Source organism: Mustela nivalis (genome assembly GCF_964662115.1).
Source record: "Mustela nivalis genome assembly, chromosome: 20".
In the NCBI taxonomy this organism is placed as follows: domain Eukaryota; kingdom Metazoa; phylum Chordata; class Mammalia; order Carnivora; family Mustelidae; genus Mustela; species Mustela nivalis.
Window position 1 is genome coordinate 10,375,785 of NC_139039.1, and position 20,154 is coordinate 10,395,938.

Here is a 20,154-nt window from a genome sequence, read left to right on the forward strand (position 1 = left end):
TATCTTTCAGCAGCACTAAGAATGAGGCACATTTACATCTTGCTTACAGCTTTTCAGCAAGAGTATCCATTTATATTCTGGACTTTAATTGTCAATGGAACTGTAATTGCCATACTTAGGGGCCTCTGATCAGGCTCTTCCTTTCATTTCCTGTTCTTTTTTAAATGTAGTTGCCAAATGAAGTGGACTCCAGGACATCCTTCCCTGCTGTGGAGCAGAAGGTGTGATACACAGGATATTCACTGGGTGTGGGTGTCAAGCTGAACGCACACCCTACACACTCTGTATTCTCTGTCTGACACAGTACTTTTTCTCTGTTGCCTCTCTTTTAGACACTCTAGGCCCTTAGGACAACAGAGATCTTCAGTCCAAATTCTTTAGATATAGAAGCAAATATGGCATCATCAAACAATGAAAGAATAACTTTATCGTGCTCCCATTTTTTTTTCCTATTTTTTTCCTTTTTTGTAGGTATATTTCACAGGCAATAAATTGTACCCATTTTAAGAGTACAAAATGATGAGTTTCTCATATATACTCTCTTAATCGCCACCATAGTCAAGATACAGAAAAGTTCACCACAGAGTTGCCTGGTGCCCTGTATAGTCCTTTCTTCGATTGCCAACAAAAATGATCACTTTTAACTTTCTGATATGTTGATTAGTGTGTCTTTTGTAAACTCACAAATAAATCCTACAGTGTGCTTAATATAAAAAAAGCATATTATATCAATTACATGTTGCACAATGCCTGGCACACAGTAGGCAATCAAAAACAAAAACAAAATCCTGAATAAATGAAGGAATAGGATTAGAAACTGTTTAAAAAAAAAAAGCCAGATGCTGAGACGTGGTCTCTTCTCTAGATCATCCGTGTCTGACAGGCGACTCCCACAACGAATCAGAATAAATATGCATGTGGACATTTGAGATAGGGCTGTTTGTAGGACGGATCCTATCTCATTCCTTTCAAGTCAGCTTAATTCCCTGTGTTCAGATTGAAACATTATTTCATAATACTCTTAAATACGACCTGAATCTACAGGATCATTAGAGCTTTAAATGATTTCATCTTTCCTTCATTTCACAATTCTCTTTCAAACATACTTCCCTCCTCCCACTAAAATAAGCATATTGTAAACAGAGATGGGACAAAACCACGAGGCAGGGTCATGGTGGGTGGTAACGTGGGCGGCAAGTTACAGTTTATGAAGGAGGAAAGGCAGAGTGGGGAATCTTTATGCATGTAGTCCCTTTAAGAAGAGTCCGTTTTCGATATGTCACTCACCAGTTATCTCTGATTAAAGAAACATACTCTCCCCCAAACTCCACCTGCTACCCTGACAGCCTTTTATTTGGTATGATAACAAAACCACCTGTCTGAGTTTCTTGCTTCATATTTTGCATAATAAATGACTACTACAGCATGGGGACCATCCCATCCTCTTTGAAAAACCGTTGCCAGGCATCATACAATAATTCGGGATGGATGGCATTAGAACAATTTAATTGCTGTGCCTTGCTTCTTTACACTTTAGCCCCCTAGGGCATATTTCGCATTTATGTTCTGCAAATAACATGGCATATGTTTCAATTCCCCACACTTATTTTTCCTCAAACTCATTCCCAGTGAACAGCTTCAATCTTGTCCAGGACTTCTTATTAGAAGCTTTGAAAATGCCCTTTCACAGAGGAGGTGTTTGGGAACCAGACAACGCTATCAAAACTTTGCGTTTGCAATGCAAGTACTTCTCAAGTCAAAAGGGAAGAAAAAGAAAAATCTGTGTCATGGTTTCATCTCACTTTTTTTGATGAACGTTGAACAGAGCCAGTGAACGGGTTGATCTTGGCCTGCCTTCTACATGTATGTAAACACACAAAGACAAGAAGGGAGAGGAGGAGTGTGGGCCAATTTATTCAACCAGTATCTACTGGGAGCTTGTGAAGTGCCACACACTGGGTTAGGAAGGGAAGGGAAGACAAAAATGCAACTTTCCAGGATTTTTATGAATATATCCTGTTCTTAGGAGCAGTTTGTGTCATTTTCTTCTCCCAGAGCCCATACTTCCAGTTTATAGATTCTTACAAGAAGGGTACTTGGTAAGCATGGCTGACTGACTCATTCCGCATTGAGTCTCCTGACGGCCAATTAGGACCAGGGAGGATTACGTCCCATGTTGACATTCACGCATGTTTAAACGAAGATTCTTAACGATGTCCTAAAACGTGGACTAGGAAAGATTTCGAGAATTGAAAGTTCAGAAACCAAAATCATGATGAGTAAGGTTGCATTTAAGGGCAATTTTTAAGGAATCAGCTGAGGGAGGAGAATAAGACAGCATTTCTCAACTTGAACCTAAGTGCAGTGTCCACTCAGTAAGCTACTGTAGGGCCGGTTAGCTGGAATGGGAGCTTCAGACTAGTCCTATGGCAGATTTCATTTTAGAGGATAAGATCATTGATTTGAAGAGGGTGGTTAGCTATACCTCAGAGTGGGCTGTCAAGGCCCTGATGGTCTTGATTCAATGCTCTCTGATTGTTTTGTCGCACTTACAGAGAGAGTGCACTCTTTCCTCTCAGTGGCCAACCAGTGACGATTCAGAGCGCTACCTAATTCTTGTTGCTTAGAAATCAGAGGAGAGTATGTCCTCTTCGGCCACTCAGTTAGGTCTTAGATGACATCTCTGAAGACTAATCCATTGACAGGATGTCATTTTAAAAGTTACTTGGCCTACAGAGTAGAGAGCCCAGATATGAACCCTCAACTCTATGGCCAAATGATCTTCAACAAAGCAGGAAAAATATCCAGTAGGAAAAAAGTCTCTTAGATAAATAGTGCTGGGAAAATTGGACAGCTACATATAGAAGAATGAAACTTGACCGTTCTCTTACACCATACACAAAGATAAACTCAAAATTGATGAAAGACCTCAACGTGAGTCAGAAGTCCATCAAAATCCTAGAGGAGAACATGGGCAGTAACCTCTTCAACATCGACCACAGTAATTTTTTTCAAGACGTGTTTCCCAAGGAAACAAAAGCGGAAATGAGCTTTTAGGACTTCATCAAGATCAAAAGCCTCTGCATAGCAAAGGAAACAGTCAACAATTCAAAGAGGCAACCCACAGAGTGGCAGAAGATATTTGCAAATGACACTACAGACAAAAGGCTGATATCCAAGATCTATAAAGAACTCCTCAAACTCAACACACACAAAACAGATAATCACATCAAAAAATGGGCAGAAGCCATGAATAGACACTTCTCCAAAGAAGACATACAAATGGCTAACAGATATATGAAAAAACATTCATCACCATTAGCCATCATGGAGATTCAAATTAAAACCACATTGAGATACCACCTTACACCAGTTAGAATGGCCAAAATTAACAAGACCGTAAACAACAAGTGGTGGAAGGGATGTGGAGAAAGGGGAACCCTCTTACACTGTTGGTGGGAATGCAAGTTGGTGCAACCACTTTGGAAAACAGTGTGGATATTCCTTAAGAAATTAAAAATAAAGCTACCCTATGACCCTGCAATTGCACTACTGCATATTTACCTCAAAGATACAGATGTAGTGAAAAGAAGGGCCATCTGTACCCCAATGTTTATAGCAGCAATGTCCACAATAGCCAAACTGTGGAAAGAACCAAGATGCCCTTCAACGGATGAATAGATAAAGACAATACGGTCCATATACATGATGGAGTATTATGCCACCATCAGAAAGGATGAATCCCCAACTTTTGTATCAAAAACTGGAGGAGATTATGCTGAGTGAAATAAGTCAAGCAGAGAGAGTCAATTATCATATGGTTTCACTTACTTGTGGAGCATAAGGAATAACATGGAGGACATTAGGAGAAGGAAAGGAAAAGTGAATTGGGGTAAATCAGAGGGGGAGAGGAACCATGGAAGACTGTGGACTCTGAGAAACAAACTCAAGGTTTTGGAGGGGAGAGGATGGGAGCATGGGTGAGCCTGGTGGTGAGGATTAAGGAGGGAGCATGGAGCACTGGGTGTGGTGCATAATCAATGAATCTTGGAAACTGAAAAAATAAAATTAAAAAAACAAAAGTTATTTGGTCTATATACCTAAAGCATACTTGTCAAAACATTAAGAAAACCCCCCTTCTAACCAAAAGGAGGAAAAAAATTCCTAAGAACTAATTGTATGCACGATTTAGCCCTGGACCTGAAGTTTGCATTTAAAAGAGCAACTCCGTAATGAACCTTCATCACTGATCCTCATAAAGTAACATGATAGCAAGGTCTGTGGACACTCGACCGTGTTTATTAGATCAGTTATGGAGGAAGTTCGACTCCCAGTGTCCTTCTGCTAAATTATCTACTAGTGTATAAACCATGTTTGGCTATAAAACATGGTATTTCTCATTCCTGTCAAGGAATGTCCTCAGTGCTGCCTGATCGTGCTCTAGGAAATATATTTCAAGGGGGTTTAACTCTGGGGACCACCCAAACCTCCTGAGCAAACATGGCTGTCAACTGGAAAAGGCATCAAATAGAGCAAGTGATCTGTGCTGAAGTGATGACCACAAAATCTAAAATCAGCATCGATTCTGGTTGGCCACTTAAATCAAGGAGGCTTATAGCACCAGAGTTGGTAGCTCTGACACAAAGATGGTAAGCATCTTAAAAATGAATCTTACGGGACATAATTGTATCAATATAAACCATTTAAAAGAATGCTTGGAACACAAACGCACACTTAACCACCTACCTGTATTTGGCATGACTAAGCGTCCTCCTAAGTGGCCAAAGACACCAGTGGTCCTCAGTTCTGTCCTTGTGGGGAGCGATGACAGATTCTGGATGTAAGGTGTTTTATTTCTGGGATGCATCGTACTAAAGCTGCGGTTGTTTCCATGGGGAAAAGTCCCGGAATGATTCTTGCCGTGGTATTCAGCTCTCTCAGACACACCCAGGGACACCATGAATGAGCTCTGGACTTTGACTTTGATGTCGGACAAAGGGTTAAAGAGCGAGGACTCTGTCATGAGTTCCTTGTCCAGAGGGTCCTGGAGGCAGATGGGCCCGCTGTATGTTCGGCTGACTGTGAGGTCTGGTTGCATGGAGGAATTCAAAAGCAGGGAGTTACCTGGTCAAAGAAAATTGATCTGTCACTCAGAAATGAAAAGGCATCCCAGTTACCCCTTTGCCTCTGCCTTTAACTGCATAACCACCCGTGCACCTGCCAGCGGCCCTTCAGGCCCTAGCCTCTGCGGCAGCTCTGACAGGCTGGTCAGGAGTGACCAGAGCCTTGGAGATGGGGGCTCTGGCTTTCCCAGCAGAGTCTCCAAATCAGGAAAAAAAAAAATTTCCAGAGCTCCTCAGATGCCATCTTTTCAAAACAAGTATTTCTGGCACTCCGTCAGGCAGCAAGCTCAGGTATTATTGTTTATGTGACTATTTTAACCGGCGGAGAGAAGCTTAAAGAAAAAAAAAAAAGAAAGAAAGATGTTTTGGAATCCAGTTTGGAGGAAAAATAACATCTGTTCATTTGAAATGGTAAGAGGTGACACAGCTAGGTAGGGCTGTTTATAACGAGAACGGCGTTGGTGGCAGCCCATCTCACGTGGCATTCTGGGCAGTTTCTGGAGCCGGGGGAGGAAATGCTGTGTCCTCTGGGCAAAACGGTCAGGGAAGCCCACGGATCGCTCCGTGTCTGAGGCTGCTCTAACAGCGCATATGTCATCCGGAGAGGAAAAAGAGCCCCCCCCACGGGGAGAGTGAGACTCCTGATTCTACTTGGGGAGCAGCTGAGAACGGCTTCCTTTCTGTCTCAGAACAACTGAAACCAAAAAATCTTTACAAAAACATGAGAAATTGGACTTTCATTTGTTGGACTTTCACCGATATTTTCTAGGCCAAATATTAAAAAAGAAATGCCGTGCTATTTTCTTGTGATGAAGTAACCTCATTTGTTAGTAAATAACGAAATAACTCTCGGTCCCAAACCTCCCCCCCGTATCAGTCCACCAATGTGACTTCTCAAATTGAAACCCAAACCATATTAAACAATTTTCCTTTGGGGCCTGACAAAATGTTTAAAGTGTGATATTTTTGAAAATGTTGCAATTCTAGGCCATATTGTATTAGCCTGTATTGTTCTTCCAACTCATAATTTGTAGCAATGCCAGCAGGAAATCTATAAACCTGACTTTTCCCACCTCTTGTTCGAATGCTCTAAGAATCCAAAATCATAGAGGAGGAGGTTCAAAATGAGATGAAAAGGCTTTGTAGATCTAAAGGCTCCTTGATGATGCATTTTTTTTTCATACTTGTGGCTCTGGTGCCAAGACACAATCAAGGAGCTGTGCTTTTTAACGGAACTGCACTGAATTCTACAGGTCTCAGCCTGGTTCTTGTTTATGGTCTTCCTGAGCAAGAAGCAGGACTTAAGAACCATGTCACATCTGAAAAGAATTTGGAACAGGCCCTTCCACTGAGACCTAAAAAAATTGCATCCCTGAGACTCATGGCTATTTTATCTCAAGTCCTCACCTTCTGGAGCTTAATTTTTGGCCACTTTTAAAAGACCCTCCCAGCTTACGTGAAGCCAAGCAGCAAAAAAGATTTCCTAGAGTTACACTGAAGTCTACCTTAAGGAGAAAATGCCTGATTACAAAAGTATGTACATATGACAAGAGTCCACGGTTGAAGAAAGTTGGCTGATTATTCCACAGCTCCCTTTGGAAATCCTTTTAAAACTTCTGGTCAAATCGAAGCATGGCATTCTGTTTAAAAGTCTCATCAGTATTCATCCTCTAGCTCTATTTGCTCAAGAAGGGATGTCTCTTAAGACAATAGAGGTGAGGGGCACCTGGGTGGCTCAGTGGGTTAAGCCGCTGCCTTCGGCTCAGGTCATGATCTCAGGGTCCTGGGATCGAGTCCCGCATCGGGCTCTCTGCTCAGCAGGGAGCCTGCTTCCCTCTCTCTCTCTGCCTGCCTCTCCATCTACTTGTGATTTCTCTCTGTCAAATAAATAAAATCTTAAAAAAAAAAAAAGACAATAGAGGTGAAAATCATATGAGGGTCAATGGGAGGTGTATGTAGCATCACAGTGAATCTAGGGTAGAGGAGAATCTTAGTAAAAGATTTTTGCTTTAATCACTAGCTTTGGGATATTCTTGGTTAAAAATAAAACCAAAATGGTAAAGGAAGTTTGGAAGGGCTATCTATTCTTTTAGAGAGTCACAATACAGTACAAGCTCTGAGGAGGCCCACACTGAGGAGATGTGGTTCAGCTTATGCAAGTCAGCATTCTCCAAACCCTTGGGCAAGGAAACCAGCCCCTCACCTGCTGCTTCAGGGAACATACTGGCCTCCTGGGCCAAAGTCAGAGGAAACCACTAGCATTTAGACTCACACTCATTACATTTATTGAGCACCTTCTATATGCCAAGGGCTTATAATCCTTGTTATTCTGGGTCACTTAATCCTCATGAGGACCCTCTGATGTGGATAGGAGGATCCCTATAGCTATAAAACTTGAGACCCAGAGCACAATCAATTAACTAGGTCATACAACAATTTTGGATTCTATCTGACTTCAAAGCCTCTCTCTCTCAAATGACTGTATTTCTTCTATTTTAAAATGTTATAGTCTGAGACCTTGAGACCTTATATTTGATAGAAAAATCTTGCCAGTTTCTTATGGAGTATAAAGATCAGTTCTTCATTTGATTTCTTTTTTTTTTTTTTTTTACATTAAACCCAGTATTTATTTTTTTTTTCTGTTTCTTTCTTTTTTGTATTTTTAAATTTTTTATTTTTTAAATTTCTTTTCAGTGTACCAGAATTAATTGTTTATGCACCACACCCAGTGCTCCATGTAATAAACACCACCAGGCTCACCCAACTTCCCACTCCTGCCCCCACCCCGCCCCTTCAAAATGAAATCATATCTACTAAGCTATGCACCCAAGTCAAGGGGCTGTGGCCCTTTCAGAGAAGCAGGCTCAGACCTGAAACTCTGATGCCCAGAAGTGAGCGGCAGGCAAGAAAGCATTTTGTCTCTACCAGCCATCTCCCAGTTTCTAGCGTGTTCGGATTCCACTTTGGAACCCAGTCACTCCTCAATCACTACCAAGCAGTGAGACTTCTTCTTGTCCAGGGCTATAGGCCCTAGTGATGCATAATAAATAGAAATAAAGGTGATAATATTGACAGGAAGGGTCAAGGTGGAAAACTTCACCCTCTGAAAGGAGATAGTTTCATTTTTTCTAAACCAAAACCCATGTATAGCTCATCTCCATCCTGCAATCAGAAACAGATTTGGCTCACATAAGAGAATTAAATGACTCTGTTTTGAAAATGAGCATGGCTATAGTGTGATATGATCAATTTCCTTCTCCCTCCAACAAAAGATTGCCTCGACCGGGCAACAGGTGAGAGTCATTTAAGCTGGGAACTTCATTTTTTCTTCCCCTGCTGGCTACCTGACCCATCACAGATTCTCTGAAGTCCTTTTCACTTCTACAAAATAGAAGTAACACAAATCACTCTACCTAGTCTGTAACAGAATTCATATGCATGGGAGGCTATGGGAAAGTCATTGGCGCTCGGGTTTGAATAATCAGTATTTTAGTTAATGAAATAGTCTCAAAGCAGTCTTGTTAAGATAGAAAGTTGGATAATCTGAGACAAAATAACTTGCTAAGTTTACCGCATATCAAAGATGGGAGTGCCTCACTGACAATGTTGTTAACGGTAAACTGAGATCCTCCGTTCGTCTTCCTCGGAGCCAGTGACTGAGGCAGACTACCCCACGGGGCCTGGGATCCTAATGCGTGAAGACAATTAGGCAGCGGCTCCCAGTGCCAAGAGCTACCTTCACACAGGGCCGGAGAGCACTGGGGGTCCTGTGTGAGCGTAGTCTCTATGGTCCTGAGGACGAGGTGTTGGGGGGACCTACGCCGCTGACCTTGACGGACCGTTTTGAAGTTGAAGGTCTGGAAGCCACCTGTCAATGCAGAAGAGTCAATGACGTCCACGCCATAGTCACTCTGGCTCCGTCTGTAAAGGGTGACGCCAATGACCAGGACTGCAACGGCCACCACGGCAGCACCCAAGCCCGAGTACAGAGCAATGTCGCTGGCGTTCTCAATGCCTGAAAGACACAAGAGAAATCCTAAATGGCCAACACAGACACAGAGCTGAAAAGCCACCCTGGGATACCAAATGAAATGCTATTGGATTTTTTGGAGCTGCCGCTTGGACAAAATAACATATGTAGCTAGTTGTTTAAGTTCTACTCTTACACATAATCATGTTTCTCAAATACCCTGTATAAATCAGAGGGACGTCAGTCAAATATCTTGACTGCATTAAGGTAGCTGACCACATCATCATAAAATCTTAAAAGAGAATCAATTTTGCAAAGCATGTAATATTTTTCAAGGAAAAACAGACAACTCCTTAACTGACTTGGTTTAGGAAGTCATATTTACCCACAAAGGATTTTTTGGCATCTTATTTTTACTTGAAGGGGGGACATGAGAGCCACATACAATGACACAACATGGGCGAACTGTTCTGCTTCTATATGATGTGGGGCACATGCATTCATAGAGAGTGGGGCTGGGGTGAGAAGCTCATACACAGTCTAGGAGCTGAGAGAGAGAAGACCAGAGCTCACAAATAGGATTTCTTTTTTTTTTTTTTTTTTAGCTTTGGCACAAATCATTCCGTTTAAGAGAACATTAACAACATCAGGTTAAGACATTTACAATCATTATGAGCAAAAATTTCTGTTGTGAGATATGAAGGTCTTGGTCCTAGGTGCTCCAATGTCCATGGTCAATGTTTTCTAGCACCAGTAAGTGCTAGACTTAATAACGTTTTTGTGGAGGAGGACCGGTCTCTAAAAGGGTACATGCTGTTTCTCCCATACCTCTCCTACTCCATCCTATTGAATGCATAGGCAAAGCAAAAATAAAAGCGTTAGTTTGAATTGAGAATGTGGGTGTCTCCCCAACCCCCAAGATCAGTTGTAGCTGTTTTCCAACTCATTTGCTAGTTGTCCTGTGGGTGTGGTTCATTCCGGAAGACATTCGTCATGGCTACTACGGTTCAGGAGGAGAATTATCCAAGATCACGTGACCCTGAGAGAGGCTACATCTTGGAAAGTATGTGGAAGGAGGAGGTTGGAAGCGCTAACTCTGTAATTCATCTCCCTACGGATTATGGGTGAGTATACTTCATAGGTCCCAAAGTAATGACCCTGTCACCCTGTATTGGGTTTAGAGGCTAAAATAGAGCTCTCGTATATTCACCTTGTAATTGCATGGTGCTTAGCATGCCTTCAGTGCAGCCTAATATGGTACTCACGTTATCAACGGAGTGCTGCTAACCACACAGGTAAAAGGCATTTATGTCTGACAAAGTTAGTGGGCTGTAAAATAAGGTGCTACCAAATTAAAGAGCGAACGAGGAAATCAAGCAGAGCCGGTTCAGCAACAGGGCCGCAAACACATACAAATAACGTGCAAGGGAGCGTAACCATCCAAAAGAACGGTATCTGAAAGGTTCACGGATTGTAAGACACTGTCAGTAACCACAACGGTGTTGAGAAACGGGGCATGACTCCGGCTTTAGTTCCAGTGTCCCGGTGGTCCCGGTGGGAGAGGCAAAGGGATGGAGGCTTCTGGGTGATGGTCTGCTCTGACCACCCAGAACCAGGCATGTGGTAAGTGGGGCCGATCCCAGACTTTCAGTCTCCTAGAGAAAGGGAAGGGCACCTATGCCCCCGGTTAGACTCCCACCCTCCTTCTCCTCAATTAAGCTCCCTGGATGAGGTAATTGTACTCAGAGCGGAGAGAGGACACAGAACACAACAGGGGACCAGGAGTAGTGAGAGAACTTTGGCTTGAAACCAATTAGCCTCCCCCCTGCTTGCCATCGGCTCCTCAGGCACTACTGACTGATGACACTATCAGCTTAAAAGGCATATCTGGGGAGAACACACCTGCTCAGCATCGAAGCACAGACACAGGAACATTCTGGCACTGTACTGAATGCAGCTGCTGAATTGGCAAAGGAGAGACAAAGACCCCTTCAGCGTCCCAGGTGCTAAAACAGGCAGGAGCAGGAACCAGGAGGATGACCAGGGCTAAAGAGTTCGGCTGGAAATGGACATCCCGAGGCCAAACCGAGTAGCGGGAACAAGTTGTGCTTGTTCCTCTGTATTCCTATCTTGCTCTCTATGCTAGCCAGACAACCAGAATTCTCCTTCTCAAACACAAACCCTGTTTTTAGGAAAGGACCGTACATATGCCTGCAGATTGAGATTTAAATGTTTGATATGGTTCCATGCATTTCCCAAGAATATTTGCGGAATCTATTTGACTTAAGGGAATGAAATACTGAATTACAGAACTAAAAAAAAAAAAAAAAAAAGTATGGAGACTATGGGGATGGGGCGAGAAGGGAGTGAGACCATATGGAGGGCACCGTGTCCATATAACGTTTATCCTGGCACTTGGTGGGACAGTCTAATCTAAAAGCCAGAAGTCAATCGATTCCTACAGGAGGATAAGCAATGTGGTATTTACTTTACAAGAACAATCTGTCTGGGGAATTAAAAACTCCAGAATCTAATAATTTCATTTATTCAACAAACATTTGTGAAGGGCCAGCCATGCCATGGAAATGGGGATGCACGGATAAATTAACATATTCTTGTTTCTTGTCCAACAGTAGTGATGAGGTTCTGACAGAAGCTGACACAAGTCGTTCGACGCCACCTGTGTTTGTACGGAGAGAAATAATCAGACATCCTTACCCACAGCTCAAACCTCTCCAAAGCTGGACCACAGTGCTTCTTTCTTCCTTCTTTCTCTTCTCTCTACCTGCTTTTATCTCGCCTTATTCTTGTTCTTTTTTTCTCTGCTTCACTCTTTGCTAATCTGTCCTCCGGGAAAGAAGAGTGGTTTCCCCTATAAGGATGGCTGTTTGCTTAAAAACGCAACCCATTCGCTTTTCTTGTGTGTTCAGAACTGACTCCGGAAGAATCTGAGATTTAGTCCCATATTCTACACTACGACTTCATGGGATAAGGGGGGACGTGGGGTGTACGAGGGCACGCACATGCACATGCAGGCACAAACTCAACATCCAAGTACTGGAAGCTTCCATTGCTCCTTCCCAGAGGAGTCTTTCCAACCACATGGCCACCTGGCAGCACCACTATCCAGGCACTGAGCTCTTTCTTCATGGTCATGTCAGTGCTCATGCTCCCCTTTGCTGCATTGCCCTACACCTCAAACTCAACCGTGAATATACCTGCCGGAGGGGTGCCTGCTACTGGATGGCAAGTCATTATAAAATATCACCCCACCCCACTGGGCATCTAGGTACCACTCATCCAACAGGTGCCTTCTGAAGGTCCACCTCCTCCAAGAAAGCAACCTTGGCCTGCCCAATCCGGCCAACCCTGCCAACCATGTTCTTCTAAACTCCAGCATCACTTCAGGGTTCCAACACCTCCTTTTGGATCATTTTTTCATTGTTGAATTCTCTAAATGCCGATGCATTCTCCCTAACTGCTTTACACGCTTTAAAAGCAGGACTATCTCTACAATTTCCCACAGAAATCTGCAAACTACTGCAACTATTTATTGATTGTTCACCTGGTCTCCAACAGTGGGAGGAGAAGCATTAAAGAAATCACAGTCTGAGGTTGATTACCAAACTCCTGCCGCAGGGACCCCCTTTACATGGAACACATATACGTGTTCACACCTGTCTGCTCACAGACACGTGTGTTGCTGGTCTGTTTGCTCAGAGCGATTTTGAACTGACTGATGCTATTCCACTTTCTATGGACACAGGATACTTTCCTGTCTGTTTGGTGAATGAAGCTTTACGTATCCATGTGTTATTGATGTCTTTCCTGGGTCTTCACCCCCATTTTCCTTGATTCAAGAGTCACAAAAGCTTTCCTTGATCCAAAAGCCACACAGAGCAAAGCATGGAAAGACCCAACATGCGGTATTTAAAAAAAAAAAAAAATGGTTGCATAGGGAAAGGGAAGGAAAAATAAAATAAAATAAAATAAAATGAAAATAGAGAGGGAGGCAAATCATAAGAGACGCTGAACTCTAGGAAATGAACTGAGGATTGGTGGAGGGGAGGTGGGTGAGTGGATGGCGTAATTGGATGATGGGCCTTAAGGGTGGAATGAGCCCTGGGTCTCACATGCAACCAACGAATCACTAATTCTACCTCTGGAACTAATTTAAAAAATGTTGCATAAAATCTACATCTTGGAGGAAAGAAAACAAAACCGAAAACTGACTGAGAAACCTCTTGTATTCCAAATTGGTCAGGAACTACTGAGGACTATGTCTGTTGCTGGAAGGAGTTAAGAATGTCTGCAGAGAAAGGCTGAAAAGATGAATAGAGAGCTGGGAATGAGAGGACCCTGGAGAGGACATGTTTATGGACTCATCTGGCCTGGAGAAGGGAGAGCTGTAAAGTGACTGAGGTGATCTCTAATGCACAGAGTGTTGTCCCAAGAGGAGAACAGGCCACAGTAGGCACTCAGAGACCCTTTTCCTTTATGATGACGTGAGTAACCAACACTTTGCCATCTCTAACAAGGACTGAAAAGGAGGACGTGGCCTTTTATTATAGCAACTGGGACTCTGGTTAGATATTAAAATGACCTTTTTCTGCAATGAGGGCAGTTAAAAAAAAAAAGTGTGGTGTCGTTCTGAGGGAGACTAAAATTTACTTTCAGAAAGTCTCTGCCAAAAAAAAGAAAAAAAAAAAAAAAGCATGACTTGACAAGTGTCTGCAGTTGTTTTATTTATTTATTTTTGGTCAAAGCTGGTGAGGAGTAACTGGCCTTTCAGAACCCCTGTGAAATTCCTAAGGCAAGGATGAGGCATCCGCAAGTTCTGTGTTTTTAGGAATTGCCATCATACCTAGTCATTTAGAGGAACCAATGTAGACCCCAAAGGACGAAATACAAGGGCGGTTTACTCGGTTTGCCTTTCTTCACATGACTCCCATGTGAAATACTGATCATTGCCACTAATTAGTGGGACTATAACTCAATTCTCATGTTATGAGCTTAACTATGTATCAGATTAAAGTCTATTTTAGAGAATTAGATAGCTACACAAAATTAATAAAGGAGCAGAGCAAATCCCATCTCCGATTAAATATGGTAGAATGACCACTGCTGCCATTTCAGAAGAAAAACCAACAACCTGAATTGACATATACTAGAGACAGTGAATTATCAAGGAGCCCACACCATCAAAGAAGCTGTTGCTGTGCTTGCTCCCCTAGAAAGGCAGCTCCCAGGCATCTCAGGACCTGCCCCTGGCCCCTTGCACAGCCAGTGCTGCAGGTACAAGGTCATGTGCCAGAATATTTCACAAGATGCTGACATATCATACAATGGAAATTACTGTTACAGTGGTTTATCCTTGCTGTCTTTGAAAGGCAAAGTTTTTTAATAACACATCAGAAAATAGCTTTTAAATGGCCAGCCACGGTCAACCATGGGGAACCGTTCCAATGATATCTGCACTGCTTGGAATCCTACAACCCATCACCAATCAGCACCTCCACTTTTCTGATCTCTCGTCAAAAACCTCATTATTGTTCTTGTGGTGGTGGTGTTTTACTGTTGTAAGGAATGACCGAAGTGCCAGTTCTGAAATGCGCCATGTGCCCTGTGCTGTTCTGGTTCAGTAAGCGCCCTCCTGTTCGCCTGCCCTTCCTTCCAGCTGAAGAAATGGAGGCCATCCCATGCGAGCTCACTCCCCTGCAACTCGAAAATTCCTCGGCTTCTTCAGCCACATTTCCTTCCCTTTTCTCTGTTCCCCGAAGAGCTGCTCCTTTTCTGTGTCAGGCCGGCTCCGATTCCGCCCTCTCTAGCCTCCACTGGGACCCGGACTCATTCATTATTCCCTTTTGGTCTTGCATCTTCGAACTTTTCCTCTGTACTGGAGCCTTGCCCTCTGCCTCCACACGCAGTCTAGACTTCTTAAATCACCTCTCCCCAAATCCTTCCCCCAGCTTCCTCTCAGACAAACATCTCAAAGATGTGATTTTCTCTATATCCATGGATTCTTAGCTCTTTGTATAAAAGAACTTTGAGCATTTTTTTAAACATCCAGCATTTCTTAGTATGTGCTTTTAAAAAAAATTTTTTTTTAAGATTTTATTTATTTATTTGACACAGAGAGAGAGATCACAAGTCGGCAGAGAGGCAGGCGGAGAGAGAGGGGGGAAGCAGGCTCCCCGCTGAGCGGAGAGCCTGATGCGGGACTCCATCCCAGGACCCTGAGATCATGACTGGAGCCGAAGGCAGAGACTTAACCCACTGAGCCACCCAGTATGTGTTTTCTTAATGCATAATTTCTCCAACCAGTTAACTGTTATCCTGTATACATAAGGGGAGAAAATGTTTTAGGAAATACAAAAATGGACAGTATGCAAGGAGAAAATGCATCCTCCAACTAGCTCTTCTCCAGAAGCAGTCTTAATAGTATCTTTGAGACTTTGGGCGGGTGGGGGGTGCGGGCGTGTGTGTGAATGTCCTTTATCTTTTTTTATCCTAAAGGCTCCACATTATATTTCCTTTACCGTACTTGGCTTTTTTGTCACTGTTCCACATACAGTATCTTGTAGGTCTTTCTGTTAGAACCTGGAGACACACTTCATTTCTTTTTACATTTGCCTTGCCCATTGCCAGGCTGTATGATAATTTAATTAGTCCAGTATTTCTAAATTTGGTTGTTCTCTTACCCTTTAAGGTCTTTCTGCCAAAGCACTGTTCCTTCTTGAAGGTTATTTACAATCACTGCCTCAACAGTCATGTTCTCTATCTTACTCCTTCCCACTGCTCTGCAGTGGTGGACCAGCCAAGCCAACCCTCCTTCTAGAGAGAGAAAAAACGTTCCTTAAACTCGATTCCGCTACCTTCTTCTTTCTGAGTAACCACCCTCCACTCTCAAAGTTCTATAAACAGACTTGAAAGGTCAGCTCTTAGCCCCTTTCCTTTCTCCAGGCCAATCTAATTGGATAATCGCTCTCAGTGCTAACTTTTTCCTTGATACCTAACACTCTCCATTGGTGATCTCCGTGATCTCCTGCCTCATCTCCTGTCTGCAGACCTCAGGCCACATCTCCTTCCTTCTCATTGGACGAAACTACTTGCCTATTGTGCTAACATCTCAGATCTGCCATCTGACTTCTAGATTCATCATTCTTATCTCTTCAAATATTTTCTTCTCTTGAATTCCCTTTTTCAGGTAATGAGACACCAGGAGTGAGGTTGAAGAGTCATCTTTCATTTTGTTCCCATTGAGCCTTTCCCCAGACCACTCACACATCTTACTCGTTACATCTGTCTGCAGTGCCTCTCACGTCTCAATCTCAGTAGGAGATACCCCACTTGACACCCATGGTGTATGGTCTCATCTTTCCTAGTATACACAGTCTTGGTCACTCAGAGCCATTTTACATGTGGATTCATCTTCCCAAACACAGTCCTGGTACTGCCACTCCAACACCTTTCAACGACTCTCCAGTATGAATTGAGTCCACTCCAATAGGACTTCTATCATGGCTCAAGATACTTTATGCTCTGCACCATCCCATTTTTCAAAAGCTTTCGCCCACTTCTCATTCATATGGACCCTACTCTCTGGCCAAGTCTGATTACTCATTTTTTCAAGTAGACCTTGTACTCCAGGAGAATTATTTATTTATTTTTTTGAATCAGATTTTTTGCTCCTACTGAAAGGCTTGACCCTCTAATATCTGTTTCAATTTTAACTATTCTTCCAAGACTGGCAATAAAGGTAATCTATTTTATAAAGTGTTTTTTGATAGTGCACATTCATGCATGTTATACCCCTCCTTTTAACCAAAGCTGCCAGATTTAGCAAATAAAAATATGACACAGTTAAACTTGAATTTCAGATCAACAATAATGTTAGTGTATCTCCCATGCAATATCTGAAATATGCTTATGCTAGAAATTTCTTTATCTGAAATTTAAATTTAACTAGGGGGTCCTCTCTTTTATTTGGTAACTCTACCTTTGGCTGCAAAAGAACTGTGCTTTTCCCCATCAGACAGGAAGACCAAGTTAGAGTAGAGATAGTCAAAAAGAATAGGAGTTGAATTCCAGCCCTTGAGAGAAATGACTTCACTTTATTTAATGTCCTATCCTAAAAACTGAAGGCACAAACTCTTTAAACTTGGAAAACACTGACAAGTGGAAAGATGGGACCTGAAAATTCATATTCCAACTTACCCTCTTGCTGAAGAACATATTGGTCTCTCAACTACTCCTCTGTGCTTAGTTCTGAGGTATATCATGAACAAACTCCCATCACATTCATTAAGGGCAGAGTCAACAATGTCATTGAAAAGAGTAGTAAGAAAAGACATACATTCATGATAGGATAAAAACTGGATAATAAGGGTATTGGAAGTGGTAAGAAAATTACAAATGTTGCCTGTAAAGACATATTGGATTGATTCACAGTAGGGATGATCCTACCGTGATCCTGAAGGACAAAGCAAGTCATGCGATTTGCAGAAAGTGCTGTATTTATGTAATTGAAAATAATCCGTAGGAGGTAAAGAAAAATGATGGGGGAAAAAAAAGTGTTTTAAAGCATGGTTAGAAGATTAGCTTTGATGCCAGTAGCCTAATGTTAGCTTAGAAGAGCCTGAAATTCTGTTGAGAATGTAAAGGTAGGTCCCAAAGTCACAGACAGTTCTATGGGCTCAAGGCACTATTCAAGTCTTCGTAGAAAGGAATATCTACATGTACGTGTGCCTGGGTGGCTCAGTGGGTTAGGCCTCTGCCTTCGGCTCGGGTCGTGGTCTCGGGGTCCTGGGATCGAGCCCTGCATCGGGCTCTCTGCTCAGCGGGGAGCCTGCTTCCCCTCCCCCCACTGCCTCTGTGCCTACTTGTGATCTGTCAAATAAATAAATAAATAAAATCTTAAAAAAAAAATCTAAATGTAGTGTGGACCCCTTATCTTGTGAGGCATTCCCCAGCCCTGTGAAGATCACAGAAGATGAGGAATCCCAGGCTCCATATAATTCCAATATGGATGAAAGCAGTATATTTTTAGAAAAGATATAGAATGCGATGGGTGTTTGTGAGAAAAGTATACATTGTTTTTAGTCTTTAAGGACACATTTGGGCCATTCTTTGATGGAAATGGTTCTGGAAAGCATACCTTTTGGGCTTTAACTTCATATCTGGTACAAAATAAATGATTATCTGAAATTGTTCCTTCCCCTTTTCTCAAGTCATTTATCATCTTCTACATTGTACTGAAGTTGTGGGGATGAAACATTTCTTATTTTTCCCTCATGCTTCACTGGGACAAGACTATTTATATACAACAATTGTATAATAAATAGCTACTACATAAATGAGTAAAAATATTTAGAAGCAGACTTTATTTTCACCTTAAACAATAAAAGACTTCATGAGGAGTTAACAGGAGGATATAAGGCATTAACTCCTGTGTTTTCTGAGCATCTAGTTCATACTAGGCCAGCGGTGAATGCTACAGGTACAAGAGTAAGTAAGACTCAGGCTGGGATTAGGTCCAAGAATGGGAATGGGAATCCAGACCCGCATCAAGTCAATGAAAATAGAGTAGAGAATTAGGTAAATTGTCTGATACTGGGTAAATAACCAGACCAGTGCTTGGAGGCTGCATGGGTGAAAGTCTTGCAAAGGAGATGAAGGAAGAATGAACTTAACAAGTTAAGGAGCAGGTGGTGGGAACAAGTTGTGGGCAGAAGTAGCAGAACGTACATGTGAAAATGGGTAGAGGGTATCCAGATAACCCAGAAGCTTTATCTGGCTGAAGAATATAGGAAGTGGTGAGCAGGTAGGAAGGAGCTTACCTAATGATTAAGCTGATTGAGAGAGATGATTAAGAAAGGGAAGCTGAGACCAGATCACATACCTGTTTAGTACCTTGGGCTTGGACTTGATCTTAGAATGAACAGTGAGCAATTGAAGAGCTTTAAACATGGAAATGGTACGACAAGAATTAATGTTTTGGAAAGATCAGATAAATTGACGATGGGCAAGACTGAATCGAGGGAGGCCACTGTACAAATCCTGGCTGGGAATGAAGACGGCCTGAACTTTTTAAACTTTTCTTCCGGGACGCCATTTTCTTTTCTTTTGGTTTTTCTCTTACTCTGCGGCTATTACTTTTCTGTCTTCTCTGCAGTGACTTCTGACCTCGTCTGCATCTAAATGTTGATGCCCCGCAGGGCTCAGTCCTCCGCTTTCTTCCCCGTGTCCACACACATTCATTAGCCCGGGATCGCTTTCAACCTAATGGCTTTAAATATCATCTGGACACTGACAAGCCCCAGATTTATGTCATCAGTCAGGACTCTCCTCTGACCTCGAGACTCATATATTCAATTGCCTGCTCAACCTCTCCATTTAGATGTTGAAGAGGTATCTCAAAGTTAGCATTAGTAACACACTGAACTCTTGATTGTCCCTCTGGATTTGCTAGACCACATTTTCTCCATCATCACTCCATCCTTCTAGCTGCCATAGCCAAACTTTTGAAATCATGCCTGACACCTTTCTTTATCTCACACTCGATATCCAGTCCATCAGCAAATCCTTTCTGCCTTCCAAAGTTACCCAAGTATGACCCATTTTTACAATTTCTAATGTAGTCTATCTACATCAAGCCACAGTCATCTTAAACCTTGGTAACGTTAGGGCCTCCATATTGGAACAGCCTAGATTACTATAACAGATTATGGTTACAGTAGATCACGGCAACAGGTCTTGTTTCTGCTTTGATCCACTCTATGTTAACAGTCAATGCAACAAGTAGAGCTTATCCTTGAAAATAGTAGGTCATGTCACTATGACGAATGCTCAAGGGCTTCCCTTTGGTCAAAGTCATTACAATGGCCTATGATATGTCTGGCAATTTCCCTTCTCATCCCATTTCTCTGATCTCAGCTATCAGGACTCCTCCCTTTGCCACTCTGCTCAAGGTATCTTGGCCTCTTTGCTGTTCCTCAGACACTCCAAGCAAGTCCCCACCACGCAGCCTTTGCCTCTGGTGTTCCCTTTGTCTGGAACAAT

At 42.5% G+C, this 20,154-nt stretch overlaps 1 protein-coding gene across 9 annotated transcripts in view; it reads right to left on the reverse strand.

Annotated features, from left to right (window-relative positions):
* UNC5D (unc-5 netrin receptor D) overlaps positions 1-20,154 on the reverse strand; it is a 562,020-nt gene that overhangs the window by 88,590 nt on the left and 453,276 nt on the right. For 6 of the 9 annotated variants that reach the window (XM_082715458.1, XM_082715460.1, XM_082715459.1 and 3 more), the window contains 2 exons: positions 8,953-9,138; positions 4,747-5,124 (listed from right to left, as the gene is read on the reverse strand). In XM_082715458.1, the coding sequence (XP_082571584.1) occupies positions 4,747-5,124; positions 8,953-9,138 (564 nt within the window). Of the gene's footprint in view, positions 1-4,746; positions 5,125-8,952; positions 9,139-9,921; positions 9,937-20,154 lie in introns of all 9 variants that reach the window. The other 3 variants (XM_082715461.1, XM_082715456.1, XM_082715454.1) reach the window with 2 other exon arrangements.